Source organism: Lithobates pipiens, unplaced genomic scaffold (assembly GCF_037356315.1).
Source record: "Lithobates pipiens isolate NorthernLeopardFrog02 unplaced genomic scaffold, aLitPip1_a1.2 Scaffold_8, whole genome shotgun sequence".
In the NCBI taxonomy this organism is placed as follows: Eukaryota; Metazoa; Chordata; class Amphibia; order Anura; family Ranidae; genus Lithobates; species Lithobates pipiens.
This window is the reverse complement of record NW_027507903.1, coordinates 80,350,471-80,377,886: the sequence shown is the minus strand read 5'-3', so window position 1 is coordinate 80,377,886 and position 27,416 is coordinate 80,350,471. Positions and strand designations below refer to the sequence as shown.

At 41.2% G+C, this 27,416-nt stretch overlaps 1 protein-coding gene across 1 annotated transcript in view; it reads left to right on the top strand.

The window, feature by feature from the left end:
- The window catches only part of CCPG1 (cell cycle progression 1), a 66,677-nt gene that overhangs the window by 35,193 nt on the left and 4,068 nt on the right, over window positions 1-27,416 (top strand). Inside the window, exons 6-9 of the mRNA XM_077468386.1 lie at window positions 5,367-5,615; window positions 6,882-7,003; window positions 8,519-8,644; window positions 20,911-22,286. Of these exons, the coding sequence (XP_077324512.1) occupies window positions 5,367-5,615; window positions 6,882-7,003; window positions 8,519-8,644; window positions 20,911-22,286 (1,873 nt within the window). The remainder of the gene's footprint in view (window positions 1-5,366; window positions 5,616-6,881; window positions 7,004-8,518; window positions 8,645-20,910; window positions 22,287-27,416) is intronic.

Genomic DNA, 27,416 nt, shown 5'->3' with positions numbered 1-27,416 from the left:
CCAGGGATGTATTTTGGGCCCTTTTTAAATATTGGTGCTACATTGGCTTTTCTCCAATCAGCTGGTACCATTCCAGTCAGTAGACTGTCAGTGAAAGTTAGGAACAATGGTCTGGCAATTACTTGATTGAGTTCCCCAAGTACCCTCGGGTGCAAACCATCTGGTCTCGGTGATTTATTAATGGTAAGTTTTCCAAAGTCTAATTTTAATTTGGTCCTCTGCTAACCATGGAGGTGCTTCCTGTGATGTGTCATGAGGATAAACACTGCAGTTTTGGTTACTGAAGCCCCCCCGAGAAGAGGAGAAGAATAAATTCAATACCTTCGCCATCTCCCCATCCTTTGTAACCAGATGTCCTTCCTCATTGTTTATGGGGCCAATATGGTCTGTCCTCCCTTTTTTACTGTCTACATACTTAAAGAATTTCTTGGGATTTTTTTTTTGCTCTCCTCCGCTATGTGTCTTTCATATTCTATCTTAGCCATCCTTATTGCACCCTTACATTTCTTGTTGCATTCTTTATAAAGTCTAAATGCTGATGATGATCCCTCAACCTTTTGTTTTTTGAATGCCTTCTCCTTTGTTTTTATATGCATTTTTACATTGGAGTTAAGCCATCCAGGACTTTTGTTCGCTCTTTTAAATTTATTACCCAATGGGATGCATTGGCTAATGCCCTTATTTAATATGATCTTAAAGCAAACCCATCTCTCCTCCGTGTTCTTTGTTCCTAAGATTTTATCCCAATTTATGTTAACAAGGAACTTGTTTTAAACCAGCTTGTGATATGTTCAAGTGCAGCTTCCTTCTAAACACAGCAGCCTTGTTTGCTCAAATGGTATTTAATATAATGTGGCCTATCAACCTAAAGGTAATCAGTAAATAAGATGTGGATAGGACATGAAGGTAGAGTGTGTGTGTTTGCCTGGTACAGAGAGGAGACTAGAATGCATGACCGTGGATATTTAAAGCTGATGTCCAGGTTTACTTTCACTTTAAATAGTTAATTTGAGCTAAGCTGACCCAAACAAACTTTCCTTCTCTGACGTGTACCCACTGGGCATGCTGTATAAACTGTCAAAGAGGCGGGCTGATGACATCACAATCTCTGATTGCGGTTTCAGGTGACAGGAAGGTCTTGTCACATACCTGGAGCACAGTGCTGTTTACTGTGTGTAGCTGGGGCTACATACAGGTGATACAACTCGCCCGGTTGGTGCATATGTTAATGAAAATAAATAATTTGTTTTTGCCAAATTAACAATTTAAAGTAAACCCCTGATGAATCAATCTCTCTCTCTCTCTCCCTCTCTCTCTCCCTCTCTCCCTCTCTCTCCCTCTCTCTCTCCCCCCTTTGCTTTGCTTTTTCAGCTTATACTTTATATCAGGGCTCAAAATTTCAAGTTCTGAGCACCTCGCTAGGCCTTAAGAGTTACCCGCCTCCAGTTGCCCTGCCCCTAAACACCCTCATAAATTATCACATTTTATCCAGATCATACAGGGCTATGCACATATCATACACAGGTATGCCATGATTGTAAATGCCCCCCCCCCTGTTCTCACATCTCTCCCCCCAGCTCTCTCATCTCTCATAAATGCCCTCCCCCTCCAGCTCTCACAAATGGCCTCCATCCCTCAAAAATACCCCTCAGCTATCTTACCTCTCTCAAAAGCTTCCCCCAGCTCTCTCAGCTTCCACAAATCCCTACAGCTATTTCAGTTCTCACAAATGCCCGCCCCCCCCAGCTCTCTCACCAATGCCCCCCCAGCTCTCACCAATGCCACCCCAATGCTATCCTCTCGGCTCTCCCAATGCCCCCCAGCTTTCTCACTAATGCTACCCCCCAGCTCTCTCACTAATGCTACCCCCCAGCTCTCTCGCTATTGCTACCCCCCTAGCTCTCTCTCGCTATTGCTACCCCCCTAGCTCTCTCTCGCTATTGCTACCCCCCTAGCTCTCTCTCGCTATTGCTACCCCCCTAGCTCTTTCTCGCTATTGCTACCCCCCTAGCTCTTTCTCGCTATTGCTACCCCCCTAGCTCTCTCGCGCTATTGCTACCCCCCTAGCTCTCTCGCTATTGCTACCCCCCTAGCTCTCTCGCTATTGCTACCCCCCTAGCTCTCTCGCTATTGCTACCCCCCTAGCTCTCTCGCTATTGCTACCCCCCTAGCTCTCTCGCTATTGCTACCCTCCTAGCTCTCTCGCTATTGCTACCCCCCTAGCTCTCTCGCTATTGCTACCCCCCCCCAGCTCTCTCGCTAATGATTGTGTAATAAGGTTCTGGGACAAAATAGAAATTGATTAGAATAGTATGGAAGAAAATAAAACCGGTTCAGTAATACATCACATCCTCGTCATCATGGGATCATCACAGTTCTGTTTTCTGTAATCTCATACATATAATATATAATATCTCACAAAAGTGAGTACACCCCTCACATTTTTGTAAATATTTTATTTTATCTTTTCATGTGACAACACTGAAGAAATTACTTTGCTACAATGTAAAGTAGTGAGTGTACAGCTTGTATAAGGGCTCTTTCACACATGCGGACCGTTCAGATCCGCCTGTCAGTTTTTTTCAGCGGATCGGAACGGTCGCTCTATACATCCTCTATGGAGAGACGGATGTCAGCAGCGACATGTGCGCTGACATCCGATCCGCCCCGCTCCACAAAATCCAGGTGGATGGAAACCCTATTTTCTATCCGTGTGGTGGATCGGATGAAAACGGACAGGCGGTTCGTAATCATCCCATCCCCATAGAGGAGAGAGGAGATCTGACAGGTCTGTCCCTGTGCAGAGACGGACTTGTCACCTGCCGGCTTAGCAGGGATCAACAGAACAATCCCTGCTGAGCAAGCGGATGTCTTAATACAGATCTGGACATGTGAAAGGGGCCTGAAACAGTGTCAGTTTGCTGTCCCCTCAAAATATTTCTGTCCTGTCACTAGGCAGAACGGGGAAATGCTTTGTTTACAAAAGCATCTCCCCGTTCTACCTCTCCATGACACACAGTCACGGAGATCATGGTGGACACGCGCGCAGCACCACTTCTTAAAGTGGAAGTAAACCCATCGATTTAAACAGTTAAAAAAAAAAGGCATGCCGGGAATGCTAACTGCACATTGGCTGTGCTCTCAGCCAAACTATCAAACCATCCAATGGCTGGTCTCATAACGAATCACATGTGCAGCACCATAGCAGTTGAAGATTAAACAGAGGCAAAGATGGCAGCTTCCTTGGCTGAAAACGATAGGGGAGTTTACTTCCACTTTAAAGGGGATGTACCTGTACGCCTTTTTGCCCACCAGTGCCATTCTGCCGATGTAAATCGGCGCGCGCTGGTCAGCAAGCGGTTATTGTCTAAACCACTGGCAACAAAAGCGAGTACACCCCTAAGTGAAGATGTCCAAATTGGGCCCAAAGTGTCAATATTTTGTGTGGCCACCATTATTTTCCAGCACTGTCTTTCGCATGGAGTTCACCAGAGCTTCACAGGTTGCCACTGGAGTCCTCTTTCACTCCTCTATGACGACATCACGGAACTGGTGGATGCTGGAGACCTTGCTCTCTTTCACCTTCCGTTTGAGGATGCTCCACAGATGCTCCACAGATGCTCAATAGGGTTTAGGTCTGGAGACATTCTTGGCCAGTCCATCACCTTTACCCTCAGCTTCTTTAGCAAGTCTTGGAGGGAAGGGATCATGCTCTGCTTCAGGTTTTCACAGTACATGTTGGCATTCATGCTTTCCTCAATGAATTGTAGCTCCACAGTGCTGGCAACACTTGTGCAGCCCCAGACCATGACACTCCCACCGCCATGCCTGACTGTAGGCAAGACACACTTGTCTTTGTACTCACCTGCCGCCACAGACGCTTGACACTATCTAAACCAAATAAGTTTACCTTGGTCTCATCAGACCAAAGGACATGGTTCCAGTAATCCACGTCCTTAGTCTGCTTGTCTTCAGAAAACTGTTTGCAGGCTTTCTTGTGTATCATCTTTAGAAGAGGCTTCCTTCTGGGGCAACAGCCATGCAGACCAATTTTATGCAGCGTGCGGCATATGGTCTGAGCACTGACAGGCTGACCCCCCACGCCTTCAACCTCTGCAGCAATGCTGGCAGCAGAAAAAGGGGAGACATGATTGAAACCATTAATTACATCAAGTGGATGAATAAGGTTCAGGGTGCCAGTATTTCAATATGAAACCAAAATCAAGAACACGGGACATGACCCCAAACTAACTGGAGGAAAGTTCAAAACTAATCTTAGAAAGTATTATTTTACTGAAAGGATAGTTGGTGCTTATAATAAACTTCCAGCAGAGGTAGTGTGAAAATCAACAGTAAATGACTTCAAACATGCTTGAGACAAACATAGATATATATTCAGACAAAAAAGGTTAACCAAAAAAATATGGGTGATGGACTACTTGGTCTTTTTCTGCTATCTCTTTTCTATGTTTCTATGATATGTTGTATTAATACTGTTATAACTGAACAGACCATCAAGAGAATTTAAACATCAACAGGGTGAGGATCTTGCTGTTGATAGTGAGAAATCCATCTTGATATTACTACTAATAGTATTAATATTTAGAATTAAATTTGGTTGCTTATTAAAAATGTAAAGATGTGCACTATACCGTACACGTACAGTTGAATTTCATTACATGTGTACCCTTCTCTGTTCAACAGAAGCCAGTCATAAGACCAGTCCTGCCAATGGCTGCAGCACAGATCTGTGTATTCTTACAGGAGGAGTCCCTGCTGTCAGAATACGTTAACGCAGCAGAATAGATCCCTGCAACCACATCACTTGCATGGATGCAGGAATATTTGACCTTTATCCTTCAACCCGCTATTTTCTTCCTCTGTTTAGCTCTTCAGACTGAATAATTTCAGCGCTTCAGTTGAAGCATTTGTTTACACAAACCAGCAGTCCATACACCATAATTTCTGACTGAAGCTGGGTGTACACCAGACCTGACTAAAGCTGGGCTAGACCCGTACTCGTTCATGCCCACAAACCATCACACTAATTTAGCATGAGTTGTAGCTATAGTAACTTTTAGCAGGGGGTTCCCTGAGACCGGAAAGTTATTTCAAGGGTTTCTGCATATTGAAAAGATTGCGAAAGGCTGCTTTAAAGAGTTAATAAAATGAGTGTTCTGTTGTTCAAAAGACAGTAAAATGCCATTCAGCTATACAAGTTAACCTGTGTTAAAGTGCAAGTATAATCTGATCGTTGTCACGCCAAGTAACACCCCCTACATCACCCCTGTGTTTGGTGTGAACACATTTTCCTGACTTGGCTACGGGTTGTACAATTGGTGATAGTTACATCTCTCTCTTTCCAGTGTATCCCTCCCAGCACAGTGCAGATGAGTCCAGCAACGATGAAGCAAGTGACGATTCTGGACCCATCCTGCGACGGCGACGTTCTAAAAGATCAACTGCATCTGTATCAGAGTCTGAAAACAAGCCTGCCCCTGACCATACAGTACTTCCTGAGCCCAAAACACAAGCAAAAACAGAGAACAACCTGAACAAGTGTGTTATTCTTGCTCTGGTCATTGCTATAAGCATGGGCTTTGGACATTTCTATGGTAAGTATTTTTCTCTGTTTATGTTTTGTAGCCTAAACGGGAACTTCAGCTTTTGTCATCCTTTACCTAAAACCCTTTTTTGAATGCCCTCTACATTTTTATTTTCTGCAGTCTTTGGACCAGGGTGGTAACATCAAGGGTCCTTCCTTGGCATCACTGGTGGGCTGTCCTCCTTTCTGGACTGAGTGACACTCGTGCATATATATGATATATGAGCAACGCACAGTCCATTGGTACTGTATGCTTAGGCTTCCTTGTGTGTCCATGATATCTTGGGCTCACAATAGATTGAATGATGCAGGCCATAATTTACCCAGTAAGTGAATGAAGCAGGAAGCAAGGGGCAGCTGTGGAGCATGAAGAGGGTGAGTAGCGTTTCTCCACATAGGAGGGCCTATAATTAAAAAAAAATGCTGGAGATGTACTTTAAGATTTGCACAGGATGTGCTCTTTCTTTTAGTTATCCTTTGTCCTGGGAAGGATGGGCTACCATTACTAACCACCACCTAAAAGATTCTAGCTATTTCCTGCTCCTCCATTACTTTGAGGTACTGCTAAAGAACAAAACACAGTAACACACCGAATCTGCCGACTTATTCCAGATCCGAACACAAGGACCCGTGGAACAATTTGAAGGCTGACCTATACCTACAGGCATCATAAGACTCTGCACACTTCAGCATTTGTTACCTTAAGCCCCATACACGCTATCAGATTTTCTGCTGTTATTTTTCCTTCAGATTTACCAAAACCATGTAGTGCAAGGGCCTGCCTGATTGCATACAAATTGAAACTCCTAAGGTTTGACCTCATATTATATGGTTTTGGTAAAACTGAAGGAAAAAATCAGTAGAAAATCTGATAGTGTGTATGGGGCTTAAGACCTATTTTAAGCCATGTCAAGTTCGCTTTGAAGCCAAAGAACTAGAATGAGTAGGTTAGCAGCCGTGGGGGCCTCCATATTTCTTTCATGACAGGTGCTGTTTAGCATTTGGATTCAATGGATTTTTTAAAGTTTTTAATGCTGCTTCTGCAGTGTTTGGGCAGAAAATGTTTGACACCTTTAAACGCGCATTAGCGCTAGTTAAATATTATTCTGGCCAATGAAGTGAATGAATGTACCTAAACGACAAGCGTTTTCCTCCTAAAGCACTGCTGGCAGGAGGAAGGGTGTCTAACAGAGCAGCAGAGCTAGGAAAATGCCCTTGTGTATGTGGCCTTTGTCTTAAATTGCATGAGAAACTTTTTTTTTTTTTTCGTTTAAAGGTACTGTTGAAATACTTGAACGTCAAAAATTTGTGGAAAAAATCTGTGAAAATGATCTGAACGACATAAAGGATGACCTGGTTCAGTGTCAAAAGGACCAAGAATCCACAGTAGAACAGAAAGTGAGTCCATATAGTTATAAAGTACATTCATTAACCTTGTGTGCATTTTTTTGGATTGAAAACTTCTGTGTTGTACTTTGTGCATGGTGGTTGAATCGGGGGTGGGGATAAGGACAACTCTAAAGCACTGAGTGGAAAAAGTGACACTGAAAAGTCATGATGGAACTTGCACAATGCCAGTAATTACTAAGCCAAGTATCAGCATGGTAATAAGGCAGCACACTATAGTTATTGTCGTTGGGTAAAATTTTAATGACGTTACTTATTAGAAGTTCGTATGGACTGCCAAAAGCTCCCTCTGCACCCTTTATAAAGAGAACACATATAAAGTGCTCTTCTTTTGGTATATGGCCCCTGCTTGTCTCAAAACGATATATCCTTTGGCCTTTGAACACTGCTGGCGATGTCACAGTGATCGTGGTAGCTTGCTCCATACTTACTGCCAATGTCCACTCTTGCAACCGTACTTGAGATCAGTACAGGAACTTCTACAACAACTATTTGCTATGGACTTCTCTTTTTGCCCTAAGGTCTTCCTATTAGGGGATACTTCCAGCTAGATTGCCCAGGTTAACCAAGAAGGTATCGCGTCATATTCTTACAGCCGCTAGATGTCTGATAGCCCTTCAATGGAAGAGGCAGACACTGCCGACTTCCATTGAGATGTATGCCAGGATCAAGGATGTGAAAATTTTATGGAGTTCCTTACAGCTCTCCTTACCGACACGGCTGAGCGGCACAACGCAATCTGGGAGCCTTGGCATCTGCGAGAAGATACCACTTGAAGCTCTATTAGCTCCACATATTTGTGACACAGGCATGCTCTAGTACCCCCTCATCTCACTTACTTAATCTTTCTTTTCTTTTTTTGTTTCCTTAATTGTAATGGCAGTTGTTTAAGGACTTTGTGTAAGGTTCTGGGTCCTAATTGTATACCTTGTTCAGTTTGGACTCACCTCTTATTTACTAAAATAATTACTTTTCCATATTCTGTGGGAGAGCAGATATAGTGAATGCAGGGTCCTGCGTTTAGTAACACTTTTAAATTGAAAAAGCACATAACTCCTAGGTGCTGCATACGAATACCAACTGTTCTTTTAATATGTAAAGCCATCAAAGATTCTTTAATAGTGTGTGTGTGTGTGTGTGTATATATATTTATATACTTTTTTTTATTATGTGTATGTCTAAGCATTTGTAACAGGATGAAAATTTATTTAAAGAAGACCTTCTGCCCCCCCCCCCCCCCCGGTCCTTTTTATAGATAATGTCACAAAGATGACCTAAAACATAACCAAGTACAGTTACCCACCTCCATGCTGTCTTTCTTTTTTGGTCCTCTTGATGGTGCATCTGTGTTCCTCCTTCATTCCCGTGCTGGCATTTTTAAATTCTTTTCTGAGGTCTCCTTGCAATATAGTCCTTTTGCAGAATATTTGGCAGGTATTCACATTGGTTTGGAAGAGAGACGCACACAAGTATAACAGCAAGATATATTTTTAATGTATTTTTCAGGAGATTGTGGAGCATCTTACAGAAGATTTAGAGGGGAGACAAGATTTGGTACGATCTCTGGAAGGATTAATGGATGAAATTGCCAAAGAAAATGAGAAGCTCAAGCAAAAACACACAGAGTTAAAGGTATTGTGTCTACAACTTTCTAGTCATTTCTAGTTTATATACTGTATACATTGCATACCTGCACTGCTTTAATAAAATCAGAGTTCATGTAATGTTTGGGCCTTAAAGTGTAACTAAAAGCAGTTATCCAGTAAGGGGGGGTTATAACCCCTGTGAGATTTTTCTTTTTTGCCAATCTTTCCCATTGGGGGATTTTCTTTCACTTCCTGTCCAATAGCCAAAACAGGAAGTGAGAGAAAATCCCTCCAAAGTGAGGGAATCCCTGGTTGTCACCAGAACTAGTGTTGCCATTGGGTTGGTGTGTTGTTTAAAGTTGAACTCTGGGAAACCTGAAAAGTTTGCCCTGCAGTGGGTGCAAGGGTTCACTGCTCATTTAGTCTAGGGGATGGTATTAAGGAAATATATTTACCCAGTCCTCCCATGATACACAGTACTTCTACTTACCAGCTCCCATGATGGACGGCACTTCTCTATGCTCCGGCAGTGGAATGTGCCTTGCAGGATACATAGCATGAGGACTCCATCGGTCCTAATGATACCAGGACCTTAGAATGCCTGAGCATAGGGCAGAAGAGGCTGCCAAGACCGGTCTAGGAGGCTATAGAAGGTAGGATTGGCTTAGTAAAGCTACTTTTCCATGCCCCCAGATCTAAATAAGCAGTTAACCCTTGCAGACCAAATGCAACTACACTGCATGGGAGGATTCTTAAGGTTCTTGGAGCTCAGCTTTAAAGGCGAAGTATGGCCAAAGCTCTTTTGATCATACTTCTCCTGTGGGTCACAGGAGTGCACTTAGTTCTGCATTTCCGTGACCCAGTTTCAGCCAGCAGTCACCTGACAACACAGAACCGTTCCAGGCTCTGCAGGTATCCTGGCAATAATTTCAGGATCTGTCCAGATGCCTGACCAGCAGTTGGCTCAGCCTCTCAGTGTGTCTCTGAGAGCCTAAGCCAGACAATCCTGCCCCTGCACAGCCCTGCGCCCCCGTGAGTGCTGTGAAGGAGCAGAGCACAGAGCCGGCTATTGACACGGCTATTGACAGTCACCACTCTGTGCTCAGAGGGGACCCGAGAACTAAGCAATTGGCAACCTTTGATCGCTCAGTCCTAGGTATCGATCTTGCTGGGGACAGCTGCAATTCAGAACCTTGCTGCAACCATCTAGGTCAGGGGTCTCTAACTGGCTGCCCTCCAGCTGTTGCTAAACTACAAGTCCCATGAGGCATTGCAAGGCTGACAGTTACAAGCATGACTCCCACAGACAGAGGCATGATGGGATTTGTAGTTTTGCAATAGCTGGAGGTCTGTCAGTTTGAGACCCCCGATCTAGGAGATTAAAAAAATGTTGTTATTTTTTTTTTCTTTCCTGCACTTCTCTTTTAAGTGCATTGGGGTGCAGTTCAAAATTAATGCTGCCACAATCGGATATGTGCATTTTGGTAATACTTGTAAAAAACAACAATAACATATGTGTAAACGCTAGTTATTAACTTGGCTTCTTTTAGATCCATTAAATATACCAGATATACTTTTTTTCTTAAAGCAGAGGGATAGGGTGCGCTATGGAATCTGTTATACAGAGAGTATGTAGTGTAATATAGGTAAGAGCAGCCTCTATTATGTTTCCATCCAGATGGATGGAACAGTAAAATAGGTGAAAGAAGGAGAATAGATGTGGCGCTATACCTTATTAAACTCACTAAAAAATATAAAATATAAAATAATATAATATAAAATAAAATTGTACAAATTTTCCAGCTTGCTGGCTAATATTTTTTAAAACCAGCGAGAAACCTTGATGGACTGAATAGTAAAATCAAATCAATAAATAATAAAGTGCTGGGGGTTAATCCTTATTAAATAGTGAATGCAAAGTGAATATAAATTTTCCAGCATGCTAGTTAGTAAATGCAATAAAACTGTACGGTCCACTCAAATTAGGTAAAGGTGAATAGATAAATATTTAAATAAATAATTAGTAAAACTATCATGAATCAATCAATACTCAATAGTGAAAACTACTAAAGTTGCTTGTGACTGTGATTGTAGCACAACAAAATGAATGGACACAAGGGGAACAATCAAAACTATATAAACGTGAATACTGGTGGGATGGTGGGTGTAAACACACTGTGTCAAATCTCAAAACATGCCAAAAATACCACAATATAAAAATAGAACAAATAGAAAATTAAATACAGATAAGAAATAAAAAATAAAAGATTAAAAAATGAGTCCAGAAAGTAAAAAGTAAAAAAATCTTGCGGTGACAAGTCAAATGTGAAAGTCCAATTGAATAAAGTTTAAAATTAATATTTAAACATGAAACGAATATTTGGTGGTGAAAAAGGTAAGTGAAGAAAGTGACTTCAATATTCGTTCGCAGTGAACGTTTGCAGTGAACGTTTATGGATTTTGCTCTCACCAGAGATGTGACCCCGTCCGGGGTGGATCAGCCTCCACAGTATAAGCCACTGTGTCGCTTCTTGGGCTGTCTCTGCTATGCTGCTGGGGAGATCCCTCGTTCTTCCGTGGGGATGTTGTACCTCGTTTACATGTGATAGAAAAGAGGACAATCATTAGATGTGATGGCTGTATTAGTTTTCTTTTTTTTAGGCTTTTTTTCATCTGTTTTCACCTCTTGATTCAGCCAGTAATACACCTTCTGTATTAGAGTGCCTCCAATCTGCAATGACACAAACACACGACCTTCAGTCTGATGGACCAGGTAGCAACTGCTATTCCATTCAGTTCCCACCAGAAACAAAGGTCAGTCTCTGGACCTTTGTTTCTGGTGGGAACTGAATGGAATAGCAGTTGCTACCTGGTCCATCAGACTGAAGGTCGTGTGTTTGTGTCATTGCAGATTGGAGGCACTCTAATACAGAAGGTGTATTACTGGCTGAATCAAGAGGTGAAAACAGATGAAAAAAAGCCTAAAAAAAAGAAAACTAATACAGCCATCACATCTAATGATTGTCCTCTTTTCTATCACATGTAAACGAGGTACAACATCCCCACGGAAGAACGAGGGATCTCCCCAGCAGCATAGCAGAGACAGCCCAAGAAGCGACACAGTGGCTTATACTGTGGAGGCTGATCCACCCCGGACGGGGTTATATCTCTGGTGAGAGCAAAATCCATAAACGTTCACTGCAAACGTTCACTGCGAACGAATATTGAAGTCACTTTCTTCACTTACCTTTTTCACCACCAAATATTCGTTTCATGTTTAAATATTAATTTTAAACTTTATTCAATTGGACTTTCACATTTGACTTGTCACCGCAAGATTTTTTTACTTTTTACTTTCTGGACTCATTTTTTAATCTTTTATTTTTTATTTCTTATCTGTATTTAATTTTCTATTTGTTCTATTTTTATATTGTGGTATTTTTGGCATGTTTTGAGATTTGACACAGTGTGTTTACACCCACCATCCCACCAGTATTCACGTTTATATAGTTTTGATTGTTCCCCTTGTGTCCATTCATTTTGTTGTGCTACAATCACAGTCACAAGCAACTTTAGTAGTTTTCACTATTGAGTATTGATTGATTCATGATAGTTTTACTAATTATTTATTTAAATATTTATCTATTCACCTTTACCTAATTTGAGTGGACCGTACAGTTTTATTGTATTTACTAACTAGCATGCTGGAAAATTTATATTCACTTTGCATTCACTATTTAATAAGGATTAACCCCCAGCACTTTATTATTTATTGATTTGATTTTACTATTCAGTCCATCAAGGTTTCTCGCTGGTTTTAAAAAATATTAGCCAGCAAGCTGGAAAATTTGTACAATTTTATTTTATATTATATTATTTTATATTTTATATTTTTTAGTGAGTTTAATAAGGTATAGCGCCACATCTATTCTCATACTTTTTTTCTTATACTGTGTGTACACACGGTATATATTTCGGGGTGTTCTGTGTTCACGTACCTTGTTATCTCAAGGAGAGTCATCAGCTGTGCTGTCCTTTATCCTTATATTAAAAAACGATTAGCCTTTATGTTGTGGGGATGGGGGAGTAGGCCGGTCTGGGTAATTTGGCAAAAGAAAACTGGGCAGTGCTGAAAACATTCAGTCTACAAAAATGCTGTGTTGTAATTTCCCAATAGAATTTACTTGTTGAGTGCATTTCTAGCAGATAAGTGGGTATTTGCCTGTACTTGCAGGGGCTTTAAAGGGATAAAAAACAGTGAAATGTGCATGTATTTCAGAGATGTAACGCATAGGCTCCAGTGAGTAAAGATATTTACAGTGAGATATATTACAAATTGTATACAGTAAATATAAGCGCAGTAGAGAGGCAACATGAGGCAACGGCCCACAGGTCAAATCCAGCTTGCTACAAGATTTTATCCAGCTTGCAGCCAGGATCAGTGACAGTCCTAATGTGCACTGATTGAGGATTAAAGTCAGCAGAGGCTGCCTGTGGTCTCCACTTCTGATGTAAATGGGGACATTAATGTAAGGGGGAAATCCAATAGGGCACTGATGTAAAGAGGGGTGGGGGGCTTTGATGGGGACCCCGATTGGGGGGAGGGGAGGACCCAACTACTTTGGACTCTGATGTAAAAGGGCCTCTGATGGGAACCCTAATGTAAAGAAGGACTCTGATGTGGGCCCTGATATAAGGGGGGGACTCTACTGCGAGATTTTTTACAGCTCGCAACTAGGATTTGGGACATATCCTTAATGTGTACTGATCGAGGATTAAGGTTAGCAGAGACTGCCTATGGTCTCCACTCTTGATCTAAGTGGAGACTCTGATGGAGACTCTAATGTAAGGGGAGACCCCATTGGTGACACTGATGTAAAGGAGGGGAGGGAGGCTTTGAAGGGGACCCTGATGTAAGGTGGGACTCTTACTGTAGACTCTTATGTAAAAGGGCCTCTGATGGAACCCTAATGTAAGGTGGGACTCGGATGTGGGCCCTGATGTAAGGGGGTGGGGGAGGCTTTGTTACAAGATTTATCCAGCTCGCAGCTAAGATCAGTGGCATATCCTCAATGTGCACTGATTGCGGATTAAGGTCAGCAGAGGTTGTATATGATCACTTCTGATGTAATTGGGGACTCTGATGGAGAACCTAATGAATAGAGGGAATTCAATAGGGACACTGATGAAAGGGGGGCTTTGATTGGGACCCTGATGTAAGGAGGGACTCCTATAGTAGGCTCTGATGTAAAAGGACCTCTGATGGGTACCCTGTATAGGGGGGGGGGACTCTGTTACAGGATTTTATACAGCTCTGATATACGTTTGGGGACTCTGATGGGGACCCTGATGTGAGTGGGGACTCTGCTAAACACCCAGATGTAAGGGTGCTTGATGTGTTTTTTTTTGTTTTGTTTTTTTGTTTTGTTTTTTCACACCCCCCCCCCCCCCCCCCCGCCCTGGTCTATAGAGCAACAAAACTGTGGGAATATCATGTAATACATTGTTGGTTTCAGAGAAATAGATTCCAGCATTAACAAGGTGATTTAGGTGAGTACATTCCATTTGGATTAGAATACATTGAATCAGTGATGCATTGTAGTGTAACAGCCTTCAGTTCAGCATTCCTTTACTTCCTGCAACTTAGAGATTTATGAAGCATAGAGGTCAGATTTTCTTCTTGCTTCAATGTATTTGAACTTGCCGTCATTTTACACAGAGGTGAAATGTACTGCCTCTATTAGGCTCAGGAGATCTCCAAATGATTTGCTTAGTTAATAATTCACTTCTTTGTCATGTATCTAGGGGGCAGCACTGAATTATTCACAATACAGTACATGAAGAATTTATCATAGGTTCTTAAAGCAGTGGCAATAGCAACGTTTGGATGAGCACATATATTAGGAAATCTATATTGTATACAAGGGGGAAGATCATGTATCAATGTGATATCAGTCAAAGACTATCATTCAGAGGTGTTAAAATTCATTTACAGTAATTTGACTTTACTTGTATTTAATGCGGAATTCAGCAAAATGATTAAATCTGGAAAATAGGTAGTATATTTTAAAAAATCTGTATTTTTGTAAGTCTTTATGGATGTTTATTGAAGAAAAATATTTTTATTTATATTTTTATGGTTTACTTGTAAATTGTATAAATGAGAGGAGATAAACAAGCTGAAATTTATTATTATCAAGATTCTAAAAATGAAAGGAAAAAATTTTGGAAAGAAATTCTATAAAATAATTAGAACATAATTCATAAGATAAGTGTGTGTGTGTATATGTATGTATGTATGTATATATATATATAAATATATACACACACACACACACACACACACACACACACACACACACACAAAGTGATCTCCGTGAGGACAGAAAATGAATGATTTCATAGAAAAACCGACCCCTGTTTTATCTGTTGAGTGTATGTTGAATATAAATACTGTAGACATTTTTTGCTAGAAAATTACTTAGAAAAAAAAAAATGTATGTTTGGGGGTTGTAACACCCTAGAGCAGTGATGGCGAACCTTGGCACCCCAGATGTTTTGGAACTACATTTCCCATGATGCTCTTCTACACTGCAGAGAGCATGAGCATCATGGGAAAAAAAAATGGCCCTTTAAGAGCTATGGGTGGAAGTGATGTTTTGACGTCGCTTCCGCCCTGCAATGATATGGAGACGGGTGGGGGCCATCTTCCCCTCACTCGTCTCCATACCCAGCAAAGAAGAGGATCCGATCACCTCTGTCACTGCCGACAGCTCCGGAGCGCGGTGGAGGGCACCAGAGTGTGGCGGGCCCCTCTCCCGCCGCCGATAAAAGTGATCTTGCTGCGAATCCACCACAGAGACCACTGTTATTGGAAACCAGCCTGCCGACTGAAGAAGAGGATACCAGGGTTATGGCAGCTAGCTGCTGCCATAACAAATATATCCCTCTTTAAAGTTAGGACGTATATCGGCGTGCGTGAGTAATGGCAAATATAACAAAAAAAATGAAATTGTAAGCTCAAGAAATAGCATATATTATCTTTTTAATGGCAAAATGTTAAACAGAATATGACTTCACTTTGATTGGCAGGGTTCCCCTAGCCAGGCAGCTGGTCGAGTGTAAGTGTAAAAGGCTGTTTGGTAACACGCTGATAGATGTTACATAGTTAGGTTGGAAAAAGACCTAAGTCCATGCAGTTCAACCACAAAAAAAATAAAATAATATATATATAAAAAAAAAATTATATCAAAAAAATAATATGCAATGTGAATGGATGATACAATTGACTCAGCTGGAAACACATTAAACAATTAGAAAATGTTAAAGATTTGTTTGCATAGGCTTTAGCTTGTGTAAAAGCAGTGTATACAGCAGGCTTTGAAAAAGCTTTCAACAGGTTTTGACCAGCTTGGTTGAAGCTTTTAATGTACCATTCTACTCCAATTTGGGGAGGTTGGACACGTATCTTAATGGCAGTGCTGTCACTTTAAACAAGTTGTTAGCAAGTTTCAGGTCTACCTGAAGCTTATTAAAAGTATGCTGTAGCCTGTTAGCTGCTTGTTTAAAGTGACAGCTCTGCCATTAAAAACTTTGATACTTTGCAGTAGGGCATGGCACATCATTTCAAGCACCAAGTTCACCTTTAAAAAAAAAAAAAAACAAACGCACATTTTTCACAGTAACGACAAAGCAATGCACCCAAGATCAGTGGAGCCCTGGACAGCCAGGCTAATTTCAAAAGTGACAGTGGTTGTGGGGGGAGAAGAATACCCGTACGCTGTCATGGGGGGGAGGCAACTTTTTGCACCATGTTACATCCTAAAATAAGGGTGTAACATAACATAGTGCAAAGGGTGGAGTTGGCCTTTAAAGGGCACTCCAGTGCACTAAACCAACTAAGGCTGAAACAACTAATTGATAGCTATTATGAAATTAATCGATTACTATTTTCATAATCGATTAATCGGCCAGTAACATATAATGGGGTTAAAAAAATGAAAATTAGCCCTTTATAGTACAAAAAGAGCATATAATCGCTACTGTAAATATTACTTTCCAGTTCCACAGTAAAAAAAAAAAAAAAAAAAAAAAAAAAAAAAAAATGAACCTCTTACAGTAGAGATTATTTGCTTTTTTTTTGTACTATAAAGGGATCATTTTAGTTTTTTTGAACCCCATTATGTTATTAAACGTCTTAGACCTGGTTCACATGTATGTGTTTTTTAGTGCTTTTTGCAGAAACGCAGTACAGTTCATTTATAAGGTTTCCTATGGGACACATTCACATCTATGCTTTTTTCAGCCGCTGTGTATTTGGAAAGGGTCAGGGACTTTTTTTTAACACAAAACTGTGCTTTTTTGGTTCAATATACTTTAATGGAGAAGCTGTAGAAAAGCATGTAATATGTTTTTGAGGCAATTTTTGTTTTTTAATCTGCCCAACAACAAATTGGCCAAAAAAATGCAAAAACACAAATCGCAGCAAAATCACTTGCTCAAGCAGCAAAAAGCACTGCAGAAACCGATCAAAAGCAAACTGCATAGATTTGTACCGTACCTTATGCTGGCCACATGGATCAATTTTCAAATGAGAATATTCAGACAAAAAATCTTTGTACAAAGATTCTTTCTGAATGAAAGAAGGTTTGAAATTTTCAATTGTTTTTAACATTCTGTTTTTAAAATGAATGTAATTTATGAACAAAAACCACATACACTGTCTGAAAATTCCCTGGACCAAGAAGTTTTCTATTATTTCCAAATTTTCCCATCACTGTGGTTGAAAATGAACATCGATTTGACCCCACTTACGATTAGAAAATCGAATGAACGTTCTTAAAATGACATTTTTTTTTGAAGGCAGACATTGTTTTTTTATAAAAAAAAAATTGATCAGAGTCTGATGATATTTACCAGATTCACCCTTTAATAGTATATACAGTATATCTCCTCTAATAGTATACACAGTATATCTCTTCTGTCTTTTATTCTCAGAGTGGATTAGAGATTTTTCTCCCTAACCATATACCGTATTTATACTCCGCGGCTTCGGCCTAGCTCGGGAGCGGCGGCCATCTTGGCGCACCTGCCGTTTGCAATGTGATCGCTCTGTCAAATGACGTAGCGATCACTTGTAAACAAACCGGCGTCACAATGACACCGGTTCCTCTCTCCCCTCTGTGTACAGATCTGTACAGTGGAGGGGAGAGATCGGATGGCAGCAGTGCTGTGGGCTGCATCTGTAGTGCCCACAGCGCTGCCCTGTGACAATTGCAGTCACAGCCATCCTTCCATACCCCTCCATACCCTGCCAATACTCTGCCAATACTTTCTATGGTAATGGTCACTCTGCATTTCATGGGCACTGGAAAATATTTTAGTACACCATTTGGTTCAGAATATTTTTTTTTTTCTTGTTTTCAACCTCTAAAACCTAGGTGCGTCTTATGGTCAGGTGCGTCTTATGGAGCAAAAAATACGGTAGTTGGTTATTTATATTTACCACTGCATAGAGATATTTAAGAATAAATTGCCTTTTTTTTAAACTTTACATATTAACTAAATTATAAACCACAGGTTTTTTTTTAAGGTTATCAATCGATTAATCGAAACAATAATCAGCCAACTAATCAATTATGAAAATAATTGTTAGTTGCGGCCCTAAAACCAACACACCTCTTCTAAATTGCAATACACTATGTGCATGTGTTAATGCATCTCTTTGGGCTGGATAGATCCAAATAAAGTGCCTACTAAGCTGAACAATGCTTGTCAAAATCTTTACAAAAACTTGCTGTACACACTGCCCCCTTTTTTTGTTCATAAAACAGATACATATAACATAACTTGCATGTATTATCTCTTATTTCTATAAATTTCCTACACTTGAATTTACGTTTCAAATTGTCCCCAGGCCGCGCTGATACACTCTCCTTACTTTCTCTGTGCCCTGTGCTGCCAGGATCCATAGAGCCCTGTATGAGTCTCTTCTAAGTGTCCACTCCTGCTCTGTACTAAAATTCTATGTGCAGCCATTGCATTGCAAGTGCTGCACACATGGTCAGTACTGGAGGGACACAGAGCTGTTGTCAATCACCGCTGTATAGGAGGAGGAAGGGCAAGGCTTTTGGTCTGTGTCCCTCAGCTCTGCCTATATGTCCAGCACTTACAATGGCTGCATGCAGGGTTGTAGTGTGGAGGAGACTCATGTGACTCTATGGATCCTGGCAGCACAGGGGTGTGTTGCTATGGCTATTTTAGTGATTTTTATAGCATAAATACACAATGATGACCATGTATTTTTTTTAGAAGCTAGGCCTCCCCTGTTCATGTGCTAACAAATCTGTCGAAGAGCTCAGGACAGGAAGTGATGCTACAGGAAAATAGGGGGAGCCAAAGGGACTTGAATAAGCCATGTGTTGGAAGATAAAGGAACACTTGTTTGCAGGACCCTGAGAAGGAAGGATCCAAAAAGTGAAAAGTCAGCAGCTACAAATACTGTAGCTGCTGACTTTTAATATAAGAACACTTACCTGTCCAGGGATCCCGCAATGTCTGCACCCGAACCAATTCTTCAGTCGGCTTCGGGTGCAGGAGCCGGAATCTCAAGTAAGGGAAATGGGCAGTGAAGCCTTGCAGTTTCATAGCTGGTCTCCTACTGTGCATTTGTGAGCCGCACTGCGCCTTGTGAATGTTCCCGTCGTTTTCTGGGAACTGTGATGTGTCCCAAAAGACTGCAGGGGATGAGGGGAGGCGAAATTTCACCTCAGATCGCTGTGGCCATCTGAGCCTGAAGTGGAAGCCAGTACCCGTCAAAACCAGGGTTGGGGGGGGGGGGTGCAAACAAGTGGAACTTCCCCTTTTGGGTGGAGCTCCGCCTTAAGTAGAGTAGTAGTTTAGTATACCACCAATTGCATACATTGTGTATGCTTATTTGTTAGAAAGCATGTGGACAGTGTTTGCACATTGTAGGCATATTTTGTAATCTCTGTCATTTACTGTATTCTTGTAATCATAATAATTAATATATATAGCATTTTTGTTTGCTAAAAACATATTGATTCACTACAAAGGATTCATTGCTTCCTTGGGTTTACTGCAAAAGAACCTTAATAGGTGCAAAGCAAAACAAGGGGGCAAAGATAGTACGGGAAGTGTGTCAATGTGGCCAGAAGACAATATGAAAAGTAAACTTAACCACTTGACCTCGGGAAGATTCACTCCCCCCCCTTAATGACTGGGCGGTCGTGCGACATTGTAACCAAATAAAAGCTTTGTCCCCCCACCCCCCACAAATAGAGATTTATTTTGGTGGTATCTGAAAAAAACAAAACCAATTTTTTCTTTCTGCTATAAAACATACCCAATAAAAAATGTAAAAAATAAAATTTCTTCATCAATTTAGACCAGTGTGTATTTGCTACATATTTTTGGTAAAAAAAATCCCAATAAGCATATATTGATTAGTTTGTGCAAAAGTTATACCATCTACAAATTATGGGATCTATGGTGTGTGTGTTATATATAATGTGTGTGTGTGTTTTATATATATATATATATATATATATAATATTAGTAATGGCGGTGATCAGCGACTTATAGCGGGACTGCGATATTGCAGCAGACAAATCTGACACTGACACTTTTGGGGGACCAGTGACACTAATACAGTGATCAGTGCTAAAAAAATATGCACCGTCGCTGTACTAATGACACTGGTTGGGAAGGGGGTTAAAAGGGGCAATCAAAGGGTTAACTGCGTGCCTAGCCTGTGCTTTCTCACTGTGTGGGAGTTGCTTTGACTAGGAGAAGGCATTGATCCATGTTACTGCTTTGTAGAGACACAGAATCAATACCTTCCCTTCTGACAGAATGGCAGTCTGTCTTGTTTACATAGGCAGATTGCCGCTCTGCCTGTGTTCTGTGTAATCGGTGAGCTGCCAGTGGCGCACTAGCCCCAGACCCAGAAGTTTCAGATCATGTACTAAGTACATGATCTGTCACAGAGCGGCCGCCCTGCCGTAATATTTGTATGGTGGGCGGTCCACAAGTGGTTAAAGGAGCAGTTTATAGAAATAACAGATAATACATGTAAGATATGTTATTTTGTGTTTGATTTATGAAATAAAATACTTTGGTGTCCCTTTAAATAAGCTAAAGACCCCATTAAGTCCTTATAACTATCGTTCTTGTGATGTAAAAGCAGACTATAATATTAATTCTAAAACTATAAGGTGGAACATTATGTAAAATTGGATAAAAAAAAAAAAACAGATACACACCAAGTGTGCTTTCCTTTGTATGTTGCAGTTAGAGGCGGGTGACCTGGCAACCAGCTTAAAAACAACAGAAGTGCAAAATGGGAATCTGGCTCGGGAAAACCAGCATCTTAGGGAGTCCTTAGAAAAAGAAGAGCAAGCTTTATCTTCTCTTAAAGAGGAACTAAGGAAATTGAGAGAACAGATAAGAAACCTAGAAGAAAATGGAAGGCATGAGACAGTACAGTATGAAAGTCAGAAGCTGAACGAACATTTAAAAGAACGGCGAAATATCCGCAGTTTTCGAACACAGAAGGAAGCATTGCTAACTGAAGCCCAGGTTCTCCGGAAAGAACTTGACAGCGAGAGACAAATTACAGACTCTCTAAAGGTGGAGCTTGAAGAGATAAGCAATCGGAGAGCTTCTAGTGTCACCTATGATGCTATTAAGAGTAATGAAGAGATTGAACACTTGAAAAACCGTCTTTCCGAGTTAGAAAAGAAACTAAATTTTGAGCAGCAGAGGTCAGATTTGTGGGAACGGCTTTACATTGAAGCAAAAGAACAGAATGAGAAAAAAGATGGCAAAGATCCACATACTCGTCCAGAGTCAAATTCTAATGACGGTAAATCAAGCAAACAAAAAAAGAACAGTAAATCCACATTTTTTAGCTCAGTTAAAGATACTTTTGATGCAGTGAAAAATTCAACCAAAGACTTTGTGAGACATCATAAGGAAAAAATCAAACAGGCAAAAGAAGCAGTGAAGGAGAATTTGAAGAAATTCTCAGATTCAGTGAAGACAACATTCCGTCACTTTAAAGACTCCACTAAAGGCATGTTTGACAAAAACCGCTACAGAAAACATGCAGACAGACGAAGGGAGGAATCTAAAGAAGCACATACTGTACGCCGAGAATTTAAGCCTGGCTTTGAGAAGACTTTTCCCAACAAAGCAACAGCCACTGAGCACAAGTACAAAAGCTCACATGATGCTCCTAAAACAGAGGACTTTAAAGATGAATCCACCCAGCCATTGAATAATGATCAAAAGACCAAAAGCCACCAGCAAAAGTGTTGTTCTGATGTTTTTGAATGTGCTCGCCAAGAATCAATTAGTCTCTTCAACAAGGTGCTGGATCCTGTGACAGTAGAAGAATTCCACGATTTGATGCAAGTATATTTACAAGAGCAAGTGGATGATTTCCGACACTGGAAAGAACTAGAGCAATTCATTAGTACATTTTTTCATAATGGTGTTTTTATTCATGATCAGATGCTATTTACTGATTTTGTGAATGATGTTGAAGATTACCTTGAGGATATGAAGGAATATCAGACTAACACTGGAGGAGTCTTTGAAGACCTTGACGAATTTGTTTACAGACATTTCTTTGGGAGTGCTTATTCCATACCATATGGACCAAGGTTGGTTTATACTTAATGCTTTAAAATGTCAACATATTGATGCTGTCAAAAGATTTTAGTAAGCAAACTAATATCCATCCTAAATATTAATGCTGCGTATATGCTTGTAGTCCATGATCTCACAAGCCAAACTTGCATTCTGCAACAAGGGCCAGAGATTTTTCAAGGTTCTGTCAGGCCTCCTATTGCATTTCCATTGTCCAATAGCAATTACTTGGAAGCAGCCTTGTTTGATAGAGGGTCAGTCATTGGCCCAGCATGCAAATTAATTTGGGAGACCTTGAACTGCAGGCAGAACAATTTAGGAATAAATCAGGCATACCCCGTAATAATAATACTGATTAGAAATAGGTGAGTTATGCAGAATTAATTTCACCACCGATTTTAGTCAGCTTGATACCCACAGAAAAACCTGTGAGTACAAAAGTCACAAAGGGGTCCATTTTGTACTTTATTAATACAATTAGATATGTGCTCAGAAAAGGATAAAGAAAAAAAAGAAAAAGGGAAAAGTGTTTTTGCAGCAGAACATTTGCCACAGAAAAATTCCTACATGGCCTTTTGTAAACCTTGAGCTGTGATAAAGATGTATTTGAGATTCTCTGAAAAAGATCAGTGTAAGAGATTTAGTTTGTTTTTGTTGAGAAATAATATTACAAAATGCAAAACCTAATGTTTTCCTCCAAAAGATTTGTTCCTAACCTCATAGGCACTTAAAGGCTGCACTGATGGGTACTCATAGACACTTATGGGTGGCACTGATAGGCATCACTCATGAGGAGGCACTGGCAGGCATTATTACTGGGCACTGACTGGCACCATTTGAGGGCACTGATTGCCATCAGTTTTGGGCACAGATCAGTGGTGGTATCCCTGGTGGTCTGCTTTGATAAATCATACACCCCCCCCCCCCCCCCCTCCCAGCAGGAGAGCAGCAGATCAGCGCTCCTCTACTCGTGTCTGTCAGACGTGAGTGAGGAAAAGCCAATACGCGGCTCTTCCTGTTTACATCGTGATCAGCTGTGATTGGACACAGCTGATCGTGTGGTAATGGAACCACTTCTCTCCCGGCCTATAGCATAATGACGGCCGGGCGGGAATTGGTTAGAAGACACATTGCTTTGAATGTGTCTTTTGAAACACATGCTACGAATAGCGAGAAAATGAGTGACTCTTAACTCTAAACAAAGGTGGGTCAATTTGTTTAACCCTAATAATAATATTTAATGCTGCTATTAGTTTGCTAAATAAAAAACTATAACAGATACACTTGAAATCTGAACAGTTCGCATGTTCAGAAATATTGGGCTGTGTTATAGAAGCTTGCAGGGTGGAAGACTGAAGATACCCTTTGAGATACATGTCTGGAGTAGTCTAAGTACCACCGGGTCAGGGAAGAATAGGATATACGGTTCTACAACTTTTAGCGCCTGCAGCTCTGAGACTCTGTCTCCTGAAGTTATAGCCACCAAGAACACAGTTTTTTAACATAATGTCCCACAGGGAACAGGTCTCTGTAGGAGCAAAGGGGTAGCTTTTCAGAGGCTTTTGTTTTAAGGACTGTCTTCATGAACTGCTCTACTAGCTGGTCACATGCTCATCTGTTTCTGGTGAAGGCCAGAATGTCCAAAACTTGAATCTTTATGAAAATGAAGCCAAGGATCAAATCCAGACCCATCTGCAGGAAAAAAAAAAGAACAGCTGGGAAAGCTCCAGACTATGCTGGTTGAAGTTCTGACTTGCTGCAAATGCTATGAATCCGTCACAGATTCAGGAATAAACACCGTTGAAGGCTTCTTGGACTTCTAAAGGGTCCCTATTATAATACTATTGGAAGGCAACCCAAGTTCTCTAACCCTTCCTCTCCGCTTCCATGCTTGAAAAGTGAGACGTGCCAACTAAGGATGGAGAAGCTCTCCCTGGGACAGAAGTTGTGGAAAGATAGAGAGCTGAATTGGTAGGCAGAGACTGAGTTCCATGGCCAGGTTAAAATCATGGCCTGAGGGGCCTGCAGGTTAGGATGGCTATCATCTTGAACCTTTCCAACAGGCACCTCATGACCAGAGGTATTGGTGGCAAAAGCATAATCTTTGATCTTGGCCAACGGGCAAGCGTAGTGAAAAAGAAACCTGGATATCTTGTGGTTGAGGAAGGGTTCTTTCGCATATCTATCACCATAACCTCTTGCACATCTGGGGGGAACCTTTAAGGTGCCAGTGGGCCCATAGAACCATTGGGATACAAAAGGCCATTGTACCCAGGAGGCTTAAGCACTGGGAAGCCGACATTGTTAATTTAATAGTTGATACTCTGGGTGGGTTCTAGCTGGCTCTTCCTGAAATTTACTATACAGCCAACCCTTCCTAGGTTGTCCAAAAGAGTTTTTTATTCCTCTGAGATAGATGTTGAATTCAGTCTTGGGCTAGAAGCAAAATGTTGCCCAGATTATGATGGACTTGGAGCCCCTGTTCCCGCAGAAGTGCTAGGACAGCAATCAGGACCTTCATAAAAGGTCCATGGAGCGGTAAAGAGCCCCACAGGCAGGAAGATGAATTAAAAATGTTCTTTGTCCACTGTGAACCTGAGGAATCTTTGGAATGATGGCAGAATGGAAATGTGTAGAAAGTCATCCTTCAGGTCCACTGATAACATCCAGTCCCATGGTTGCACTGCTTGGAGAATAGTGTGCAAAGACACCACCTGGAACCTTTCCATGTGAATTTCAAGTTGATGACCAGCCTCCAATCTCCGGTCTTCCTTTGAGCGAGAAGCGGAAGCGGAATGGAAAGGAGTAAAACCCGTATATCTCTGTCTCGCTAAGAGAGTTAGTGTCAAACATTGCATTCTGTGAATTGGCGGAGACCTGTCATTCAACTGCTGCACTACCCAATCAAATAAACAAGATGCCCATGATTGTAGGAAGAGGAATTCTGTGAGTGACAGAGAGGGCACAGGGGGGTGGCAAGCCATGCAACCTTTTAGTGTAGCCGGACCTGCAGTTAACTTTGTGCTAGAAGATAGCTGCTAGGAACGGTATCCCACAGCTGAGAAGGCACAGAGTAAAAGATTTGAAGCAGAAACTGACACCTGCAGGTAATGGTATACATACCGTTGCACATAAAAAAAAAAATGCTAAACTTTAACTTTTTAAATTCACCTGGTATGCCTAATGCAGTACAAAATGTTAGACTTTATCCTCAGCTAACCATCTTATAAGACCGCTTTGGATTATAGCAGAGTTTCACAACCTGTGGGTTGTGACCCGTCAGGTGTTGCTGAATCCCGGGCGGTTCCTGGAGCCCGTCGTGCCACTTTGCCAACCTTTTTGCGACTTCCCAGGTGGGCTGTCCCTGCAGGCTGCGGCCGTCCTTTCAGTTTAGGGCATGGCAGGGGGTGGATACTGGAGGTCAGCTGACTGGTGAGGAACGTGGAGTGGGAGGGGCTGGAGGAGACCCTATCTCCTGATTTTGTAATAGGTGTCTCTGCTGCAAACCAACATGGAGCCAGAGATACCGTAACACTGCCTGTGATTATAGTTGCCATTAAAAGTCCCCACTACAATTCTCAGATCAGCAGATGACCTTGATCAAGAGCACCTAAGTTGACTCAACAGAACTACCCCCCCCCCCCCCCCCCCACAACAAGGAGTAAGAGAAGGAATAAAGAGAAGGAAAGAGGGGTAGGAACAAAGATAAAGGGAGAGAAAGAATGGAGGATAGAGGGAGGTGGGGATAAAAACAAGAAATTAGGATGGAGAAAGAATAAAAAGGGAAAAAAAGGGAGAATAAAGAGTAAGCGTGGTACAGCCTAAAACGTACCATAAGGGGTTTTGTACGAGTGGACGGGATTTAGGGAGCACTAAATGTCCACAGGTTAGGGGTGCAAATTACTAGCCTTGTGTGTTGACAATCCACGCTACAAAAATAATTTTACTGTGAGGGGTCCCCACAACTTGGGAAATTTTTATCAAGGCGTCATGGCACTAGAAAGGTTGAGAACCACTGGTTTCTATCTCTACAAAAAGTAGACGTTTGCATTACCGTAATTTGTGTGGAATTAAATGATTATTCTTATTGCTTCTACATCTGTAACTTACACTGATCAGCTATAACTTTGACCCCTTGCCTAATATAGAGTAGGCCCCCATTTTTCCTGCCAAAACCACCCTTACTTTGCAAGGTCACATGGATTGGAATTGTTTTTCCAGCACATCCCACAGATGCTTGAGTGCAGTGAGATCTGGAGAATTTGGAGGTCAAGTCAAGTCAATACCTCAAACTCCTGTTCCGCAGCCATTTTTACAGTGTGGCAGGGTGCATTATTCTGCTGAAAGAGGCTACTGCCACCCAAGAATACTGTTTCCAAGAAGCGGTGTACTTGGTCAGCAACAAAGTTTAGGTAGGTGGTACGTGTCAAGTAACATCCACATAAATGAAAAGACCTAAGCTTTCCTAGTAGAATATTGCCCACAACACCACACTGCTTCTACTGGTTTACCTTCTTCCCATAGTGCATGTTCCTGCTATCAACACATCAACTTCAGTGACAACATGGTTACTTGCTGCCTAATATATCCCACCACTTTTAGATACCATTGTAACAAGATAATCAATGTTATTTAACCTGTCAGTAAAGTTATGACTGATCTGATGTAAATCTAAAGCACTGGTCTCTAGTAGTGTACTGACTATGTTGTCAATTCTCCTGCCACCTACCCTTGATTTAAGTATACTTTGTTATGATCAGTGACACATACTTGACACTGCCAGGTACTGCAGAGTGAATTAGTAGGGCAGCACTATGATTTGTAGTTATGCCTGTTACAATCTAATATGTTATGTTCAAAATAATGGCAGTCAACCATCACTAACTAGAGCAATCACCGTTTTTTGGTATAAATTTATATTTCTACATATAATAATAATTTACTAGTAGGTGTAGTAGATTAATAGAAAATAAAACAGACCAGACTCAAACAGGTGGCCCTTATTTAAGGAGAAAGGCAGTAAATGTTGTACATGCTATGTATAGTGCATTTACCTCTGAAAATATAAATAAGTAAAATGGGACGTTGGACTTTGGTTGGAAGAACAGCGTATTTTGATTATAAAGTTGGTTGTAGAAGGGAAA